Source organism: Aquila chrysaetos, chromosome 20, assembly GCF_900496995.4.
Source record: "Aquila chrysaetos chrysaetos chromosome 20, bAquChr1.4, whole genome shotgun sequence".
Classification (NCBI taxonomy): Eukaryota; Metazoa; Chordata; class Aves; order Accipitriformes; family Accipitridae; genus Aquila; species Aquila chrysaetos.
The window spans coordinates 13,973,672-13,995,134 of record NC_044023.1 but is presented as its reverse complement, the minus strand read 5'-3'; the positions used below and the strand labels follow the sequence as shown (position 1 = coordinate 13,995,134).

General features: G+C 43.6%; 1 protein-coding gene across 6 annotated transcripts in view; it reads right to left on the bottom strand.

The window, feature by feature from the left end:
* Positions 1 to 21,463, bottom strand: part of SETD5 (SET domain containing 5) — a 70,307-nt gene that overhangs the window by 27,621 nt on the left and 21,223 nt on the right. The window contains exons 1-12 of one of the 6 annotated variants that reach the window (XR_005930932.1): positions 13,134 to 13,152; positions 12,016 to 12,121; positions 10,920 to 11,131; positions 10,541 to 10,599; positions 9,945 to 10,132; positions 8,861 to 8,899; positions 7,089 to 7,331; positions 1,937 to 2,085; positions 1,505 to 1,622; positions 966 to 1,075; positions 434 to 680; positions 146 to 226 (exon numbers count right to left, since the gene is read on the bottom strand). Coding sequence is in view for 5 of the 6 variants with exons in the window: in XM_030043306.2 (XP_029899166.1) it covers positions 146 to 226; positions 434 to 680; positions 966 to 1,075; positions 1,505 to 1,622; positions 1,937 to 2,085; positions 7,089 to 7,331; positions 8,861 to 8,899; positions 9,945 to 10,132; positions 10,541 to 10,599; positions 10,920 to 11,131; positions 12,016 to 12,121; positions 15,966 to 16,036 (1,623 nt within the window). In the remaining variant the exon portion in view is untranslated. Of the gene's footprint in view, positions 1 to 145; positions 227 to 433; positions 681 to 965; positions 1,076 to 1,504; positions 1,623 to 1,936; positions 2,086 to 6,230; positions 6,366 to 7,088; positions 7,332 to 8,860; positions 8,900 to 9,944; positions 10,133 to 10,540; positions 10,802 to 10,919; positions 11,132 to 12,015; positions 12,122 to 13,133; positions 13,153 to 15,965; positions 16,141 to 21,463 lie in introns of those variants that run through there. The other 5 variants (XM_030043306.2, XM_041118629.1, XM_030043309.1 and 2 more) reach the window with 5 other exon arrangements.

The window sequence follows — 21,463 nt, the reverse complement described above, 5'->3', positions numbered from 1 at the left end:
GTTTTGTTTTTTTTAATCAAATTACTGAAGACCACTGACAGTTGGAATTTGTGTTGAAACAAGTGAAATAGCCAACTGGACATGCTGGTCACTGCGTGAAGCAAGTCCTAAGGGGGATGATACCCAGACTGAGAAAGGTACTTGCCCGGCGGCTGTGGACCAAGGCTCCCTGTTCATCTACAGGCTCCTCCTTCTCCCCTTCTTGTTTCTCCTCCTTCTCTGCCCCCTGAAAGAGAAGCCCAGAATTAGTACGTCAGACAAAATCTGGTACTGTTTTAAAGTTATCAAGATGCCTAGGGTAATCTAAGGTGCTAAAGGTTTAAAAAAGGGCCTCCTGCAGTTTCTGCTCTGAAGATCCCAGTGCTGTATTGGATCAGATTCCACAGCACTGAACAATAAAAACATACATATATCAAAGTGTCAAGGGTTTTACCTCATTGTCACTGACTGCTGCAGGTCCCTCAGGAACTTCCTCCGTTTGTTGACTGCTGTTCTCATCTGATGCAATGCCCTGCTGTTCCATTTCTAGTTCCTTTCGACGGGCTTTTCGCCGGCGTGTTTCTGCCCCAATCAGTGTGCCTAAAACAGGTGGAGGTAGGTGTTCTGCAGCATTTGGGCTACGTTTCTGCACAGGGCAATTCCGGTTCCCCTTGTGACACGCACAGTCCACTTTATAGTTGCTGCTCCAAAACACAAACATAATTTGTGTCACTCTTCATTTCTCAACCCTTGTACAGAGACATTTAATGCATCTCCTACTAAACATCTCACCACGTGCCAAAGCAAGGACAGCAGGCTACCTTATGGCCTCTATTGTAGAACATGCCAGCAGAACTGGACAGAATAGCCGGAAAATGCAATTCAGTAGAAAACGGAGCAAAATGTAGAATGCGAGGAAAGGGCTGGAGGAAGATGTCCAGTCCAGGAGGGCAGTGGAGAGCTCCTGGGCGAGGTGAAGGACTCACCAGATGTTGTACTCATAGTCAAAGGCGATGGTAACCTCTGTGTCCTTGGCAATGGTGGCAACAGCATAGATACACAGGTGGATCATCCCATCAGCAATCACATGACGAACCTTGTTAAACAAAGTAGAGAGAAACTAACATCTCCACAAGTTGCACTTCTTACTTCCAAGAGGGAAGCCTCCTTCTGCGAAGTAGCTCTTATCTATTCCATGAATAATTATCCTAAATTCTCTATAGGGAAAAGGCCTGCTTCACTGCTCTTGTCTCATCCTGTGCTTTTCCACTTACTACCACCTGCTTACCCTAACCATCATTCTGCAGCCAAAGGAAAGCCATAAAAGAAACCTTTTCCTTCCAAAAAAACCATCATGTTCCCAAACTTTCTCATCTTCCAAGTATAAACCATCAAACAAGCAAGAGATGCAGAGAATTTACCCCATTTACTGCATTTTAAGTTTGAATGTTTATAAAAAGGGAAGGCACTAAGCCTGTGTAAAACATGTATTTGCAATTACAGTGATGGTGAAGAGAGAATTTACCTCTGCATTTGGAGTGCAGGAACGCCTGATGAACCTGGCATCATTACCAAAGGTGCGGGCATCAACACACATTTCAACGCCATTGAACTTGGAGTAGAACAGCACAAAGGGATATGGCCTGGAGAAGTAACAGAACGTCTCAATCCCAAAATACCCAATTCCCATGGCACTTACAACAGGTATCCCTCACTTCACTGGAAGCACCGCTTCCATCAGTGCTATTGCTCTGGACACTTATGCACTTCCATCATCACAGTTTAACAAAGGGTTTTGGTCCATAAACAGAGCATCAAGCTGAGGTTGTATATTTGATTTCACATTTCTATGGATGGCAGAGCTGACAAGGCCCCTGTAAGTGTGCATTATCCCATAGAGACACTAGTGTCTCCGTGCCATGATGCTCTCATACTAATCACTTCATAGTACTCTTACTTTTTGAAGAAATGCCCATTGACCTCGAATTGCTGTCGTAACATAACCTTCCCTCGATACTCAATTATAAGGGTATCTAGTGCCAAGTCTCTTGCTGCCCTCAGGATCTTCCGGTGCTTCTGAACACGAGTCACCCTTCCCAGCTGCAGCTGTAACAAAAACCAGAGCAAAATATGAGAATTTAAACCAAAGGCCTCTAACTCATGAAGAATATTTTACCTACAAGAAAAGAAAAATTATTCTAGTAGCAACGCATTCTAGAGTAGAAACTCTGCCAGGCAAATATATTGTTTATTCTGTAACAGTTTAGTAATAAACCAATGTCCTTGATAATATTTATCAAAAGCAAAGAGTATTTATTCCTTTCCTTCAAAAGTAAGTCTCACAAATCAGACCAAGTATTTCAGTCTTGCAGCTAGGAGGCATAACCAGACCTGTCAGTTGCTGCTAACAGGGAACTGCTCTGCAATTAGGGCCACTTTCACAGCCAGAATAACTCAAATCTTCCCTAAATTGTGGGTTGTCACACATTCAGAGGAAAAAACACAACCTTTTCCTTCTGCAGAGGATGGTAAATTCTAGCTAACAGGCCAAAGACTTAAACTGGCAATTTCTATCTCCATCCAGAAATTTCTCTTCATCTGCCTGCTCAACTAGTGCTGTTCATTTATTTTTTTTAAAATGAAGAAATAAATTTTTAACTAAGTAGAGACAGTTTGCTGAATCTTCTTTACGTTAAAGTCTACAGTTCTGTTACAATGGATTCTCACAACAATGTGTCTTGACAGTATGAAACCACAACTTTCTTCAAGCACAGACATCCAAATACGACACATTTTACAGAATAATGGAAAGGATATTACAAGCACTAGGGCATAGGAAAGACTTCTTCCACAAAAACAAAGTGCTTTTCTTGCTTAACAGATTGAACCTCTCTGCAAGTAAAAATTATGTGAAGATGGGTGACTGCCTCACCACAAGAGCTATGCCTGCTCTTTCCTAAGCATGTTATTCACTGCTCATAAGGACCAGGTTTTGATACTTTTCCAGAGTGAATTGAGGCATAAGTGTTCTTACTTCAGTAATAATGACAGTCTTCTATCTAAATTAGAAGTAAACCACAAGATTTTATTAAAAGCAAGCTCCCAACTTTTCCTGATAAAACTGTCTTGTTAGAAACAGCTACTGCACAGTCTGCTCAAACAGATAAAAATCACATTAGCTTAAGAAGGGGCTCAATCTGGACAGTGACAGAATGCATGACATTCTAACCTTGTGAAAATAAAGTTAATGCCTTAAGGCAGCACTCAGTACTGGGAACCAAACAAAACCCTCCATATTAACCATATGAAAGAATTGAACCACAGATTTTTTTATATTTTTTTTTTTGGTAGCAATCTTGACTGTGCTCTGAATGAAACCTCTTTGGGAAGATGACTTTCATTGTTTTAATATGACATTATGCTGCAGATCTTGGATCAGCCAGTAAAGTAAGATCCATGTGTTGACTTCTCTCACTCAGGTCCAGGATAAAGATAGCTTTATAAAAATATTCATTTGAAACCTATGCAGACAGGAGTAGTGGTCTTGCTATTCCAGATCTCCTTTTAAGAGATATATCCAGTGCTACATTTATCAAGCCTACAGGGTATATCTCTTTTTCATACCACTGTATCTGCCAGCAACTAGAAAAACGTGAATGTATGTATTGGAGACTCTGAAAAGCCTTGCAGGGTGTCATTCATCTCTTCATATCTTGGGTCCTGATAGGAGCTCACAGAGTATTCCCCAAGTCCACTGAACTGGCATAAAAGAAACATGTTATTTCCAAACTAAGAAGCCACACTGCTGGCCCTAATTTATCATGGGTTTGTTGATCAGAAAAGTGAACTGTAGGACAAGACTGTTTACATTGCCAAGAGTAGTGGCTAAATTATTTTAAAAACATTGGATACACTTTGTACTATCCAACTGTGGTAACAGAGAATAAATAAGTGGGATTAGATTTGTTAGTGTGTGACAGAAGGAGATAAGGAGAAAGTATCTGAAGTTAGTAGATAAATTAGGACTGAGACACAAGCGTGTCTCCAGTTGAATAATTTTGTTTCTATACTACCACTTGTTTGTTGTTACAATCAGTTTCTCATCTAAGCTGGCCCTACCCAGGAAGGTTGGACCAGATGACCTTCAGTGGTTCCTCCCAACCTAAATTATTCTACAACTCTATCAAATTCTCTTAGTATCTTTCAGAGATGTGAGTTTCATGTCTTGTAGCCTTCATTCTCACCTTTGGCCCATGACTGACTTGTATTACTGTTCACCTGATGCTGGAAAACAGCTTGGGGAACACAGGTGGGATAAGGTGGGGTGGTAGGAGGAGAAGAGAGCCCATGAAGGAAAGAGAAGCTCTGCATCTGTAAAACTTAACAATTATCTGAGTTTGGTAAAACAGGAATGATCTCATAGCTTTTCTGATAAGACCCCAGATCAGCTTGTTTTCGTTCTCTGAATTTAGAAATATGAAGAGGATTAGCTGCCATGCTTTCATGTGTGAAAAGAACAAATGATTTTATTCATGTCATAGGCTAGGGATTGCTGACTGCTAATCAGACAAAACTGTTCTGATATGTTTGCAAAGCAACATCTGCATAATACTCAGTGGCTTTATTTTATAAAGGCCCTTTTGCTCTTCACTTCAGAACGTGAAATCAATCAGGGGTTTGAGCTCAAGTCAGCAATTATCAGAGGCAACAAAGGGCAAATACTGACCCTGGGTTTGGTTTGGCAACAGCAGGCAGAAAAGTGATTCACAGCTTTCAGTTTGTCAAGCATCTGGCAGTAGCCAGCACTAAGATGATTTTATTCATGACACTGAACAGCTTCATGTTTTCACAAGTTTCCCTTTGCATCACTAGGACAGTTGAGAATTGGTTTATCCAAAACATTCCAATGATCAAAATCCCATATCCTGCACGTATAACTCTTAAACCATCTTTCCCTACTCCTGGCTTGGGGAAGATTTCAGGTCACACTTTCTTCTCTCTCTCTCTCTCTCTCTCTTTTTTTTTTTTTTTTTTTTTTTAAGTATACACTTGCATCATTGTTTACCCAAACCAGAAACCTCTCAACCGTGAGAGTATGCAGGGCATCTAAAACATTTTATTTTTATTCCTATCTCCTGTCTCCAAGTCTTCATGGCCAAATAGAGCAGTTATGATACCCATCTTCTACACACAGCTGCCACCTGCATATTGACATGACTGCCTTAATTTTTTTCCTAGCTCAAAGTACCTGTTTCCTTATCTCCCAGAAAACCTATTTTAACGTCCAGTAATGATACCTAGTTAAAAGACAACTGATGCAAACCAACAAACCTTCTCAGTCTGTCTAACAAAGATGAGACAAATGAGTGGAACAAAAATATAAAGCACAGGATGAGAGACCATGCACTCCACACCTGTGCAGGGTATCCTCCTCACAACACTCCACAGCCATCTGCTGAGCAGAGAAAACAAAGACACAAGGGCTGACAAGCAGCAGCCCAGGACATCCACCTGGTCTTTCCTCAGCATCCAGAGGAACTACAAAGCCAGTAAGTCCCTTTACACTTTCCCAGCACGTGCAATGATAGATACCTACCCACAGCTTGTTTAGAGTAACTGCAGCTCACTATGAAGTTTTGCAACTTTCTATCTTTTTGTTTCTTTGGGATACATGGCCTTTGGAGTCTTCTGATCTGGAATGCTGGCCACTTTACCCTGTGGGAAAACCTATGTCTGTACAGGCAAGGGAGAGGGCGAGAGAGCATGACAAGAACAAGCACGTTTATGTAAGATACCTTTTATAATTGTCTTCCTTCTGTACTTTATGAAGGTAATAAAAAGAAACAGCATGTTTTATTACATCTTTCAGGACTTTTCCTAAAACTCATGTGAAGGAGATAGAAGAGTTTACATTTAGACTCAGAAATATTAAGATTTCTAGAGAGGCAGAACTTTTTCTTCCCTCTATTTCCTCAGTTGCTCTCTTTAGGAAGGCTACTCACATAGCTAAGTAGAAGTGTTTCCCCCCAACCCCCACAGAAGTCTTATTATTGCAGAACTAGAGGCAAGAGTGGAAGGAAGTTGAGTCCAAAGTCCTCTTTCTGCACTCTCCCTTACTGGCAATATCTGTGCTCTGCCTGATGTGCCTCACCTACATGAAAGCAGAGGGAAAAGTGGGAGGGAGCACGTGAACTTCACAGAGCGGTGAGTCAGCTGATACAAACAAGAATGATTCAAGCACAAATATATACCTGATATTCAGGTTTCTGACTCCGCTTCCATTCTACAGAAGAGGTGCCCCACATCTGTTTTGGAGCCCATCCTTTTCAGTTGCACCTATCTCCATTCTCCTGGACAAGGAAGCCCTATCTCCATTCTCCTGGACAACGAAGCCCCACAAAGCCTGAACTGAGTGGGAATGCTGCTCTCTGTTCAATAAAGCACGGACCAGATGAAACATCAGCTGAGAAAGTAGCGGGGAGCACATACACCACACAAACACATTCTTTTCCTGTTTCTCCTTCTCTACATGCACTTCATAAAGCTGGCATGACACCAGTCATTGCACATATTGGAAGAGAAAAGTCAGGGAGAGACAGTTCCCTAAAATCAATTGTAGTTGTGCAGCATTTGAAAGTTACCAGAGTCCAAATAATAATCCAAATTATTGAAATAATGTTGAAAGGTTCTTTAAAATAGCTTCCCACAGAACGTGAGCCAGGAGAAACACACACACACAACCTCCCCCCGCCCCCAACAAACCAGGAAAACTCAGCTGGAAAGCAGGAAATTTCCTATCTCCAGCAAATGATAGATCTGGTTCTGCCTCAAGCAATTCAGTGACCAAAAGTATTTATGGTAAAATACCTGTGAACCATATCACAGAACTGTACAAAATATCCCCAACTTAGCAACACTGATCTGGCTGAATGCGAGTGTTTCTGAATCTGCCTTGGTACTGGCATCTCTTCTGTTCCCTTTTATATCAAATCTAAGCCTATTGGTCTGAAATTATATGACCAGCTACGATATTGCTCACCCATGCCCACACCTTATGCCTAGAAACCAGAGGACCTGACCTACCCCACTTCTGTCACTATGGTTCTTACCTGCATCTGGGACCCAATAACAGTATTATTGCAGGCCAACTCTGTTTTGTTGATTGTGTCTAGCATAGCAGTTTTCCCCACGTATTCTTTATTAGAGTTTAGATGACGCTCCAACAAGTTCTGTACATCAGCACTGTACTGGTTAGTAAAGGCTTCTTCGTACTGATCTGTCCAGAGTCGTATTCGATTCTCCCACCCTTCAGCTGTGTTTTCATCCAAGGCATGTGCTTCAGAAGGGGAATTCTGCACCAAACAGCAAACAATGAATGGCTAGCACACAATGGGAGAAACCTATCCACAGCGCTCTGAGCATATGAATATGCTACAGAAAAAGGCAAATCTATTCCAAGCTAAGAAAGTGCCAGTTATGAGGACACCTTTTTCAGAACCTGCATCCGCCAGAACATTGTACAACAGTGCCACTTAGGAATCTACAGAGAACTCTGTACAGGACCAAGACCTCTTGACAGCTGGTCCTCGGCACTGCTACATACAAGAAAATTAAGCTAGTACATAACCAGAAAAAGTTTAAGTCACTCTGGAAAAATAATTAAGTAGATTAAAAAAGCGAAGGAACAGAACACACAAAGGCAAATAAATCTTATGTAGGCTTTTCCTACAGTCAACCCACTCATGTTCAACACAACGCTAGATGATGCTGACTGCATCTCAATCTTTGCAGTGACTGATCTGAAAATACTTCTGAACCTTCTAGCTAAACAGTCATCAGGGTTTCAAGAAACTGAACGCAGAGCATAAGCTAATACCCAGAGGGTTAAAAATGCAAGTCCTAAGCAGTGTAAAGAAGCGAGGGCAAAATCAGGCAATCCATTTATACCACCTTGTAAGGGAGGGGAAATAAAGAAGCTGTTAGGAAAAAAAAAAAAAATTAAGCTTCATTCTTTACTTTACAATAGTTGAAGTAATTCAACAAATAGTATCCCAGAGGGCAGTAACTCAACTGGCTTCATACGGGACAGACATACATGCCACTGAGGTATTAGTGACAAGGACCGCTGAAGAACAATCATTATTTGCATCATACATATTAAAAGCATTAAGAGTTTTAATGCATTTTTACCCTCTCAAGGCACTTGCGTACTATGGAGACAGGCACATACAGACACACCACAGACTGTTCTATTTCCTCTGAGCCACCTGCTAGAAGCTACAGTACTGGGGTCAGATGGAATTGGGTGTACTTTAAGGCACCTCTTGTGTTTCTAGGAACATGTTCAGCTCAAAATGCAAGCCTACTTTTTTGTCAAATAAACTTTCTATCAGATAGCCACACCTACCAGTATTGCAGAAAGTCAGAGATAAATAATCGTCCCATCCACCCCTAGTAAGGGGATGTGGAGAGAAACAAGGCAACACTGCTAGGGACTCCCAACTTTAAACTTGTGTACTACTTTGATGCCCAAGCTTAAAATAGCATTGATGCAATCAAATGATAACTGACCTCACAGAAGAGTGGCCACAACCAGTTCTACATCCCTTACATCAAACAGCCCACTCCCAAGTGTCATGAATCAGTCATATCTCTTGGAGCTGGATGACATTACCTTACAGAAAGCTATCTGAAGCAAAAGCAAGGTTCAAGGAGCAATTCCTGTGATACCCTTTTGAATAGGCCTGCTTGTGGTGCATGGTAAGGCTTAAGATTATTCTGAGGCTGGTCCCACAATCAGAAATTCCCCAGGCAAACCAAGAGAGGTACAAAATACAGGGCAAAAACCGCACCACCACAGAGGGTTCTCAGTTCTACTCACCTTCATCCTCAGAGACTTTCGGGAGCCCTCTCGAAAGGCCTGTCCCCCGAACAAGGAGAGAGAGAAAAAAAACCAAACTATTATGTATTTCCTCAGAATTAGCGTCCCAGAACCACACTAGATCTTACTCCAACAGACCAACCCTTAACAAAAGATGACAAGAATTACAGGAAGACCTACACAAGAAGCAATGGACCTGAACAAAAAGACTCTGCAATGCAAATCCAGGGGAAACTCCTGAAAACCTTGACGGCCAGGATTTCTGAACTAAAAAAGCCTGCCTCATACTTAGTAAAAATCTCAAGATCAAAACCAAAACTATCCCGACTAACCCCACTTGCTTTGACAGAAGGAAGGGCCAACAGAATCAAGCTGGTTCACAACAAAAAACCTGAAGACCTCACATGGCTCCTGCTCATAGTCTTTTATTTAATCAGTGCCCACCAGAAGAACTTCAAGGGAAACCTAACCTGGGGAAAATCATGGCAAAGCTGGCAGATGATGGGAAAGAACCAGCTGCTCACACACTTGCATTCCAATATAAGCAATCCAAAATTATTTCAGTCCTCAAACCCTCACAAACAAGACAGTAAAGTCATCCTTCAACAAATGTTCATCACTACCTACATAGTTTTCCACACAGGCACTATCTCTGTTCCTGAAGAACAGTGCAAAGAAGCTTTGCAGCCCAGATTCCTTAACATAGCCTGCTAAGAAATGCCATGCTCCCTTCATTTTTCATTCCATTCACAGACTGCCCCTTTGTCACAAACAGATGGACTCCAAAAGCTATTTCCCCAAATCCTAATAGAGCAGAAGGGAAACTATGTAATTGAATCCAAGCTCTGAGCATGAATGGACAGCATTGGGAAATAAGGGTGGAGTTCCAGTAAGGTAATTTTTAAACCAACAGCCACGTAGTCTAGCAGGTCACAAATACAAGGAGTCACGTTATTACACCAGAAAGAGCAATTCCTGACAGGACAAAAGTTTCTTGTCAACTGCCAGCTTGTCAACCTGCTCTCAACAATACTCCACACAGCATTTGGTAGGAACTGTAGCAATTGTGTCTCACTCCACATACCTTGATCTTTTTGGCCTTTGGAGCAGTGCGAGCTTTTTCTGTACTCCTCTTCCTCTTCTTAGGTTTGCTTCTACGGACACGGTTGACAGTCAATGTGATGCTTGTAGGGGTGTGCTGCGTAGCTGTGTACAGCACTGTAGAGGGAGATAGTTCTTCATCCCAGCTCTCAGTTGCACTGCTGTCCCCACCTATAGAGAGGAGTGCTTTGTTAGCAATGTTTTTATTCATCCCAGAGAGAACAGCTTACCCTCATGTCCATTTTCATCAAGACAACTTGATGACCCTGCATAGCTCTTCCCTGACAAAACTATACCACCTCAGTTTTCCCACCCAAACTGGGAACAGGTGTCCCAAACTTCTGATATCTCACAGAATGGCACTGATGAACATTTCTGTTTTCTGTTCACAAGACAGTATGATTTTCCCAAGAGCTAACTGAGGTGAGGCAGAAGGAGAGGAGAAAATCCCAGTGGTTGGGAGGCAAAGAACATTAGTGGGCACAGATCATGGTTAGATGATTACAACAGCCAAAAGACAAAGGTCTTGTAGAAAGAAAGCAAAAGTCACTGTTACCAGAATTACAACCTCAAGCTCACCTGACACGTTGTCCTGCTTCCGGCGGCGGAGTCTGATCACCTTCCCCCTGCTCATTCCTCTGCCAAAGGAGAATGCACAATTGAAGCTGGTTTGTAGGAGTAAAGTCACTTGAAATTCAACAGGATGTCACAAGATGCGTGCCCTCAGTGGGGCCCAGGATGATAAGAACATCGATTTAACATCCTCATCTCCATTCCTGGTGCCACCAACACTTGTCAGGCTGACAACGCAAAGGAGGAGGGTCAATACTGGGTAAAGCACTGGAAAGAACGCTCCAGTTAGCAAAAGGAAGTCTGTCCCACAGCCCAAACGTGACATGGTTCAGTATGAGAAGTCAACACAAGGAGCAGTCCAGATCTGCACTGCACCAAAGCTTACCTGCACTTTTCACACTTGAGGAGGAAACCATCTTGGGAGACACTGCAGTGGCACCAAGTGGGAATTGATTCTCCTTCTGAGGAGCTCTCACTGTCCCCGGAGTTCTCCTCATCAGGTGAGTGCAGGCCGTTCAGTTCTGCACGAGGTATAATGGTCTGGACAGGAGGAGAGGCTGGCGGTGTTGGAGGAGGAGGGGCTCCATAATTATGATCCTGAAAACGAGTATTTGCAGTACTACTTTTAATGTGAAGATATGATGCCTAGAAACTGAAGTCCCAAATCCACAGTTCCCAGGTTATTATTTAACAACTGGTGTAAAACAGTAGTCTGAATTCCTTGATCTACCAAGAAGGTAGAACAATAGCTCTGAAAGATGTGAATGGTTTTCTTCTGCACCAATGAATTAAATTCAAAACCTATGAAAACAACTAGGCTATTTCGACATTAACTGTCGTACAGCTAGTAATCCAAGATGACATCAGTGGTCAAACACTGGAACCGGTTGCCCAGAGACGTTGTGGAGTCTCCATCTGTTGAGATATTCAAAACCCAACTGGACACCCAAACCACAACTAGGCAACCTGCTCAAGCAGAGTCAGCTTGAGCAGGGGGGTTGGATTACGTGATCTCAAGAGGCCCCTTCCAACCTCAATGATTCTGTGACGTCCTGTTCATCCCATAGTTTGAAGCCATGCTCCCACTCTTCCTGACTGTTCCTTGTTTCTCAGAGCTATAAGTTACCAATATGAAAGTCTGCGCAGTTGAAACAAGTATAAATAGTGCACAATAAACCAAACGGGGCATAAAATTACCACCAGGAAAATATTATGTGTTCATATATATTCACACTTCATTCATATACTTCAGTTAAAAATCTATCACCTAGAACACTAATAAAGCTTGCTTTATAGAGTACACAAGACTTCACAAACAATAAACACACAAATGCAAAATGTATGGCAGAACTCAGCTGTAACTCTGTTCCCTAATAAATAAGCCAAAACTCCTAAGGCTTAACAGGCAAAAGACTATGGAACAAGGAGAAAAGAGTAAAGTAGACAGTAAAGAGCTGATTCACTGCAGAGAGAGTACTCACTGCGTAAGGCAGCCCGCGATAGCTGTGTTTCTGGGTGGCCCCATAGCCGTGGCTGGAGTACACATTCTTCTCACTGACAGCTGGACTAGCTTCCACAGACTCTGGGCTGCAGAAAGGGCCAGAAGCAAAACCCATCAATACAACATCATTTTTTTTAGTGCCAGTATTTCACTGCTCTCTTCTGTTCAACACATGAGCTCAAAATGAAGAAACTTCACGAAATTGAGGTGTTATTATGCACTTCACCAGGCATCATGTGTGCAGAAGTTGTACAGGATGAACCTGCTTTCAGAAGGAAGGAACTGAGTAAGGGCCACCCTGGAAAACTCATTAAACTTGGTCTCAATCTGGGAAGTTAAAGATAATTAGCATGTAAGAAGCTCAGTTTCCTTATAGTTGAGGAGGTTGGGTCTAGTTCAGCATTCACATCTGAACTCAGCCAGCCTAATCTCAAAGCCACTGAACAGTACTGCCATGTTATCTCTGCAACAGCTTATTTCAAATAGCAGCTAAGCAGCTTTCCTGCATCTGTGCTTGTTTCTCTCTCCCTCAGATACTAACTGTTAGCTGAATCCAACATTCTGTGATAAAGTCTGCATGACACCTGCAGCTGTCCTGACAGCAACTACCAGGAGTTGGAGATTCCTGTTACAAAGAGGCAACAAAATTCATGACCTGGACAGACAGTGGCCGCAGACAAATCAGATTTGCCCTGTGCTTTCTATACAGCAACATGGTGTGCAATGTGCTGAACAAGAAATTTGCTGCTGAGGTACAATGCACTCTTCCACCACATGGTGGTGAAAAAAAACAGCTAAAAATGAAAGGTATATCCTTAGCAGAAAGCTGCAGAAACCCTACTCAGAAAAAGGACAGCTGCAATTCAATGCAGGGAATATTAGATAATGAGGCTACAGACAGAATACAAGCAAGGAAACACACTGTCTGTTACAAGCAGAAGATACAAGTCAGCTAACCTCTGCACAGATCAGAAGTAGGGCCCATATCAGAATACAGCAGAATATTACTGAATCCTATCTGCAGGTGAAATGTTCTTCAAAATTATAGCATGGAGCTGAGCAAGCAGGAAAGAAAAAGAGTGTAAAGGAAAACTTTACCTTGGACCTCTGCTGCTCTGGTGAGATCTTGCAGGATTCTCAGTGGGTCCTACATTGTCAGCGTGAATCAGGCAGTACTCAAAGAACAATGGCCAGTGGTCACGCGTGGGGCAGCGTTTAGGCACCACCTAAGAACACTAACCCCTGTGCCCTTTGGACTTCCTATTAGTTCTTGAAATCTCTGCTGCATTGAAGTTTGCCCCACCCTGCCACAACTTGATACACTCTCCAAGGCACTAACCTTCCGAGCTTCTGGCTTATTCTGGAGTAAGGTGGATCTGTCTTAGTAATATAAAGGGAGCAATAATTTATTGCACAAAGAACTGCAGAAAGTAGAAGACCTTAAACCTGTGCAAACCGCACTTTTGTAGCTCAGGATTCAAGAGCATGACATGATAAATTCAGCTGGTTTTCAGTGTAACTACAGCCAGCTAAATTGTCAAAACCAGGAAATACAGGTGGTGATACCTCTCAGAGGATACATTTCTTAATAAAAGACACCGTGCAGAGCTTGCCACATAATCCAGCCTTGCTGGATCTTTGCAACAGTCCTTTAGGACTTCCGGATTGGTACAGAGTTAAATCCATTCAGGTTTAACTGTATCTTCAGAAACAATATTAGAAGGAAGAGAGCCTAAACAGCCTAAGCAGCAGATCTGTCCTCTGTCCAAGTCACCCACATTCCTAACTTCAGTCAGCCTCAAATACCAGCAATGCTGCCGCAAGCATTAGCAATAAAACTTCAAGACTGTTGGTGCAACGGTGTCCAGGGGCAACAACACTGGGGCCCATGCTTCCTCAGCAGCAGCCTGCCAAGGAGCTTCAACAACTTCCAATATGCAGTCAGACTAACACAGCGTAACTACTCTGCAGCCTCCATGCCACCCTCAGATGAACACAAACACCCTTCAGCATTTTCACCTCCCCTCTGTATCAGAGGCCAGGGGAAGATGCTAAAGCTCAGTCTGAAAAGAGGGGCAGCTAGTTTTCCTTTTACCTTCCCATGGCCTTCCTGATGCATATCTTTGAAATCAATCCCTTATAAGAGACAAGAAGCTCAGATACCCCAGACTTCATGCATCAAACTAGTAGAGTTTCAAAGAAGCGGAGGATAGCCTTAACTTTGAACAGATTCACTAAGGACACTTCAGCAGTAACAGTGCATCAATGCAAAGCCTGGAGAATAAAGTCCCGTCATTCCCAATTTTTAGAAAACAGACAGAGAACCAATTCAGAAATCTTCAAAAGCCCTTTTTCAAAGCACTCCAGCCTAAGCCTCAAGTTGGACCTACAAATTTCTTACAACCAGGGAAAAAGAAAATGCTTTGCAGAAGGTTTATAGACAGTCTTTTTGATATTTAATTGCTACAAGGGATGTGTGTAGATATATCTGGCTCTCCTTTCTACCATGCTCAGCTCTGAAAGCAAAGTGCCTAGTATATGAGTAAACTATTTAGCACTCTTTCTCCTGTCATAAACAGTTTAAAATTCCTGCATGTTGACTCTTTAAAGTGCTGGTGTGGGAGAAGCATGGTGACAAGCAATACTGAAATGTTAAATCTTGAAAAGTGAAGGATCATATACCCACTGCAGATGAGTGACTTACTAGATTCTGACTCCCTGTTTAAAAACATGGAAAAATATGGGCTTTAGGATGGAATGAAGCATCACGAAGAAGAATGCCTAGAATGGGGCCAGTGCCAAGACAGACAAAAAAGAGCATTAGCAGTCTTGCAGAGAGTGCAACTGTGTAGTCAAACTCTGTGCATAGTCAAAGCAGGGCAAGATGGAAGGGAAAAACAATGATTCATACCCTAGCCTACTGCTCTTACAGCTGAAAATTAACAGAGTCTGGAGCAATATCTGTTCTACACTAATCAATCTGACAAGCAGGTATTCGCACAGTAGGTACCTTTAAATAATACATGGGGGAAATCTGTCTCCAAAATGCCCTTTGTAAATTTTTGTAAAGAGATGCTATAGTCTGTATTTCAAAGGATGCAGGAAAGCAGGAGGTAGAAGCACACAGAAATAACTTGAGCCCTCCCTCTCGCCCCCAACAAAAACATAGTACTCATCCGAGCTGACATCATTCTAACAAGGGTTTTAAGAAAAGATCACAATGCAATATTTTCTGGAGTTGAATGTTCCTGACTCCTGCAGAAGCAGAGTCTTTTAAAAGAAATGGTAAGTCCCCTCCAATAGGGCTCAGAGACAGGACTGCAGTGAGAGCCCTGCACAGGGTCTTGTGGTGGGGATCCTGAAGGATTGCCCACTGAGGTGTGCTTCTTGGAACCTGCTCAGGGGCAGAAACAAAATAAAGGAGTCTACACAGGCTGATGCTGTCTCACATCTCTAGCCAAGCTCCAAAGGGGTCCAGAAATCAGTCATGTAAGATTGGTACTGAGTCTGAAGCAGTAGACTCTACTGAAAGGGAGGATCAGCACACTGATCCCTCATATGACATAGCTTTTGGGAAAGGAGCTGGCTTGTACCTTGTCAACATCAAGCAAGGGTACAGCAAATGCACAACTGTCTGCACTTGAGTATAGACTTAGTAGCCAAGCTGACATAAAACTCATGGTTGAGTGCCTCGTACTGTTAGAATTCTCCTTTTCCCCATCTCCTGTGTCAAACTTACCAATCTCTGTAACACTGCATTTGTTAAACACTGAGAGTCTGTCTCTGCATTCATCTGTCACACAGCCAGTGGACCAGCACCCCCTTTCTCCCCAGTGGAGAAAGCACCAGCACCAATCCTGCAGCCCCACTCCAGGGCAGCCCTCTGACACCCTCCCCTCCTCTTCTCCTCCTCCATGGGGTAACACTCACTCCGATCCTGCAGCCATGTCGGAGTAGGACGTATCTGGTGTGGTGACTCCCAGAGGGATTGCAATGCTCATGACGCCCGTCGGGGATCACGGAGTCCAGAGGGCAGCGACTGGCCGCTCCGAGGGCGGAGAGGAGCCGCAGAGCCTCGGCCAACACGTCACGGACATGGGGAAACCTACCGGGGTAGAAACAAAGCATTGCATCTCCGTTACAGGACGAGCTCTCCCTGTATACCCCTAAAGAAGGCTTCCACAGCAAAAGAAAAGCAGAAATAGATTTCCATCAGCGACACGGCACGTAATTTTTATTTCATTTTCTTATGTGGGGCCAGGGAAGAGGTAGATGGTAGTAGTTTGGTCAGGTTTTGGGGTTTTTTTTGTTTGGGTTTTTTTGGTTTTTTTTAACAGTCTTGGACTGACATGCAATGATCTGCTCGGCCATAAAGCCAATAATGATAGTTCCCCCCTCCCCCAACTAAACTTAGGACTAATTATCAGATAAGCAATCTATTAGCTCCTTCTGCATATAAGCAGCAGCTGTCACCTATCACCCACAGCCCTCCATCAGCATTTCCTAACTCCTTCCCTAAACAAGTTGCAGGCAAAGCCCCATCTGGGAGGACAATGAGACAGAGCCAAGGTGGACTGAGCCGAGACCTCTCACTTGAGATCAGCTTATATTTGCATTCACTGGGCCCACGGCACGGGCGAGTGTGACCGGCAGAGCGGCTATCCCCACACCACCGACAGCCTCCCCTCGGCAAACAAGGCCCGTCCTGGATTCTACACCAATTACTCAGTCTGGCGAGCCCTGACGCAGCGGGCCCCGACTTTCCGAAATCCCAGCTGACACCTCCCCGCGGCAGAGCCACGTCAGACGTCTGGGCGCTCTCGCATAGGCCGCTCCGATGAGAAACACGGCGGGGCCATTGGCTTGGTGCGGGGAATCGGGGTGAGTCACGGCGGCATCACCGGGCGCAGCCGCCGGCCGGCCGTGCTGGGGCCGGCAGGGAAGCCCGTGCCCGGGCTCCACCTTCCCTGCTGACCGCAGCGTTTTGGTAAGGCAGTGAGCGAAATCGCCAATAAACGCAAACTTCCAAGGGTCGGACGGCAGATAGAAGTAAAACAGGATCAGCTCCTCGTTATGTAAATAACCTCAATAACACAGACGTTCATAAAGGAGCTATTATTCTATGCGGCTCTGAAGGAAACCCCCACGATGCAGAGAAAGGCTGCATTTCCGCACATAGCAAAGGTAGCTCCAAAACCAACGAAAACCGGCAACAATTTAGCCACCCTCTTTGCACGTTAAACTTTTAAGGGCAGCCTTGAATAACTTTCCGCAGTCTTTCCCCCAACTCTGGCAGCGCAGATGAGCCAGCCTGCCCTCGCAGCCGGCTGTCACATGCTCCCCGGCATCTCAGGGGCTCTGCCAGCAAACCCTCCTGGGCTACAGACAGGCCGCAAGCCAAGTTTTCCTGTGGGTAGTGAATTTCTCATAGGGAACTGCCTTTGGACACCATAGTCCAGCCATTGTTTAACACACAAAAACCCCCAGAAACACGAAAACACACACTCACTACAAGGGCAAATGAAGGAAGACTGAGAGAGAGTCAGAAAGTTTAAATGCCACATACTATATTGCCTTTTCCTGTCTTAAAAGGCAGGCCGCTTCTCTTAGCACGAGGAAATATTTTCCTTCTTCAGTACAAATCCCTAAGAGAAATCCTTCTGATAGTATGACAGGCATACAGCGAATTACAGAAGTAGCACGTAAAGATTTCTAAGTGGTCTGTGGCAATTCCCTGTTATGCCCCAAAGCAATGGTCTCGCACAGAGGTGGGAGATGAAAAAGAAAACAGGTAGGACTAAGCTCACAAGCAGCTCAAACCCAAGACAGCCCAGGTGTCCTTGAGTGTGTTTTCTGGAAAAATAAAAAGAAGAATAAAAGGACCTTTAGGAAATGTCTCATTTACCCTTTCTCATGCTTGTAACAGAATTGTGATTCCTACAGATGAGACAAACTACTGCTAAAATACAGCTAAAAGCTGCAGACAGCAATCCCTGCTTCAACCCAGTGTCACATAAAAGTCTGGCACAAGGTTAAAAGAAATAGGACAAGTTTCTCAGTGTCTGAAGCACCCTTCGTTTTTAAGGGACATAGAAAACTCCCCCCCCCAATCTTTTTAAACACTTGCTTAGATTTTTTTTTTTTCCTATTGATCTCTTGCCTTTGCCATGACCATACCCAGCAGGCAGCAGCCCAAGATTTCATCAGGACAAATTCCAGCCTCCTGCCTGCTCATGACTCAGCAGAACAGGAGGATTTCAGGTGCGGCTTCTGGACTTGAGAGCCACAGGATATCTGGTCAGTCCTGGGATAACTGGGACAAGTTTTCAGCTTTCTCATAGAAAGCCCTCTTCCCATCAATGCTGTACAAACACTGTTGCGCTGAAACGGTCTGGTAACTCCCACTTTTGGGAAAGAGATTACTGGAGAAACATGAAATACCAAACAGAAAGGTTAGACAAGGTGAGTTCCAGTTCAGTTGCTTTTGTGTTGACCCAGCAGTACTTGCCCAACCATCACCCATGCTCAGATTTTGCTGTTTGTTGCTACTGTTTTATGTGTACTTTCAACTCTGACAATGTAACGTTCAAAACGAATTGCTGAGACCAAGCTCAAGTGCTGTCCAAGACCGCATCACCTTCAGGCTAGATTACAGTCTGGTCTTCATGAAACTTGGCCTGGTAACACCCAAAACACCAGCCTGCACAGAAAAAACACAGGGGTTGAGGTCAAAATGTTCACCCATCAAACTGGCTAATTTCCTGTATACACAGTCCCCAAGCTCCTTCCTACCTCTCCTCCCCAAAATATGGAGCTGTACCAGAGAAAAAAGTCACACCAAGTTCTCTCCAGTGCCACTGGAAGTTTTCCTAAAATTCAAAGTCTTAATACAAATTTGATGAGCTTCAGACCACAACACAAACCTATCTCCCTTATGATATAATTCTTGAAACCAAATGGAAACAGGAATTTTGATGGCCTAACAGGTAAATAATACTTAGCTGGTTTTGGAAAGGCAGGATTTAAAGATGTATTTTTTTCCCACATTTGGCATCTACACGCCTGCCTCCTTAACCAGTCATACCAGTATAAAGATACCTGGTCTTCCCCAACATCATCAAAACAGCCCAGATGAGCATCCATCCGCACAGCCACCCCAGCACTGGGATCCCTGATTCTCACTCGGCACAGGTTACACACCAAGGGACTCGACCACCTTCAGACCAAAACCATAAGTGGTTGCCTTAGCTAAAATGTGAATATGCGCTATTCAATTATTTCAGGTAACATCCTGTATTGGCGGAAAGGACTGTAATAAATCTAAGGTGGCCAAGCAAAGGTTAGGCAACACCTGCTGTAACAGTGAATTTAATTTTCGAAACTGTTTAGGATGCAGCAGCTGCAGCGCTGCATTGGCTCACTTCCACAACCACTGCCATCCATGTTACAAATAAAGTAGATGCAGAAAATTTACTGCTGGAAACTCTTTTCATTACTTGTGGTGTTAAAAGTCAGTATTAACAGGGACAATCAAGCATGGTCAGTCAAACAGCTCACTAGAGTTTCCTCCTTCAAGATGTGGTCATTCCAGTTTTCACTGTTGTCCCAGGCACCCGTGGTGTGCAACACTTGGTGACAGACTCTACAAAATATTTGTGAGCACCATGAAAAAAATCACCCCCAGACAAAGAAACCTGGGCACAGCCTCACAGACCACACATGTTACCTAAATTCAGATGCCCAGACTCCATCACCATTTGGTGCTGCTCAGGCGACACTACACAATCTCAGGGGGGACAGAGCACTCCCCTTGCACCCTCCCATGGTCACAGACTCAAGGGTAAAGCAAGTTACCACAGAGGGAAAACAGAGAGATTCAGTCTGTTCCTCCACAGCATCAGTGCACATCTATGAGTCTGTGTCTACAGAGGACTTGAAATATTTTAACGTTGTGCATCCAGTATCTCATGCGTTGCTGAGAATGATAAGGTAACACTGGTACAAAACACATTGTGGACAAACTGAGAAAAGCCTTTTCTGATTATATACAACTTCAACGTGTTGCAGGGCAAGGAGGACAGGGAAATCCTCTCTGCCTGCACTGACGATGACCACTTATCATGTATCTCTTGTTCGCAGAGAGCAAAGGACAAACAAGCACTTCCTTTACCACTCCCCACAACTCCAGTTACTGAAGTCCCAAAACTGAATGCGGATCCAAGACTTTTGACAACCCAGGATTACGAGTGTCCAAATGATAACTGCTGTCCTCTTCTCCATGCTCAGCAACAGGCCTACAGGTCACCTATATAGGATGAGCTCCATATATAATGAATCACACATCTTTAAGCTCCCAAGACATTACCAGTCACATCAAATTCAAAGCACGTTTTTCTCCTGCATCTCCCACTGCCACAGGCCAGAGCTGGTGGCAAACTGGAAATAGCAGCTCTGACATGCAGCCTTCCTTGGCATCCTTTCCATCAACCTCATCTGGGACAGAGCCAGCAAATTCTGACCAGTTCATACTTATGCTCTCATCTGCATCAGTAGCAAACTACCCTGCAAGTGCAGCAGTACAAAAAACCATTAGCAGACTTACAGATCCTACTCATTCATCTCCTCCCCTAGAAATTTCAGAATAGCCAAAATCTATGGAACATCTAACGTAAACATGAAGTGCTTCAATTACCATACTGAAAAAATCCTGTCTCATCAGCCTGTGCCACCCAAATACGAGCGCCATCCACCCCAGTCCAGCCAAGCACTGCCCATTCTTTCCAGCACACCCATAAAGCTCATGTCAAGGGCAAATCCTCACAGAAGGGCAAGCACCTTTAATGCAAACAGAATCAGATCAAGAGGTTTTGTGTTTAAAACAGCTAGCTCAAAAAAAAAATGCATCAAATTCCCAGAATTTTAGACATGTTGTTCTATAAGGACACCTACACAGAGGCAGGGGCAGAGCAGACAAATCCTTAAGTCATTTAGCTCCAACTTATTCTGAAACATACAGATTCCTAGAAGTACTTGAATTGTGCCTCAACCTACCAATACAAATGCTTAGCTCTGCTCTGAAAACAAGCTGGGTTCACTAAGCAGCAAGGAAGCAACTGTGCCAGTTGTAAAAAATGAAATATTGACATGAGTATTTACTGTTATCTTTAGTACCATATATCATCTGCTAGCTGACTGACAAAGCAGGACAGCAATCCATCCATCCATCCCGCGGGGTCTGGGAGAACTCAGTCCTAGTCTAGAACAGAAAGGATCAAACTAACAGGCAACACAAATATTCATCACTAGCTAGGTATGCATACTGTGATAACCAAATTTTTGACAAATACAGTGCAATGGTTAAAGATTTATCTGTCTTACAGCTTTCTTAAGACTCTCTCCTGTTTTATACATAAGTAACTATATGCAAA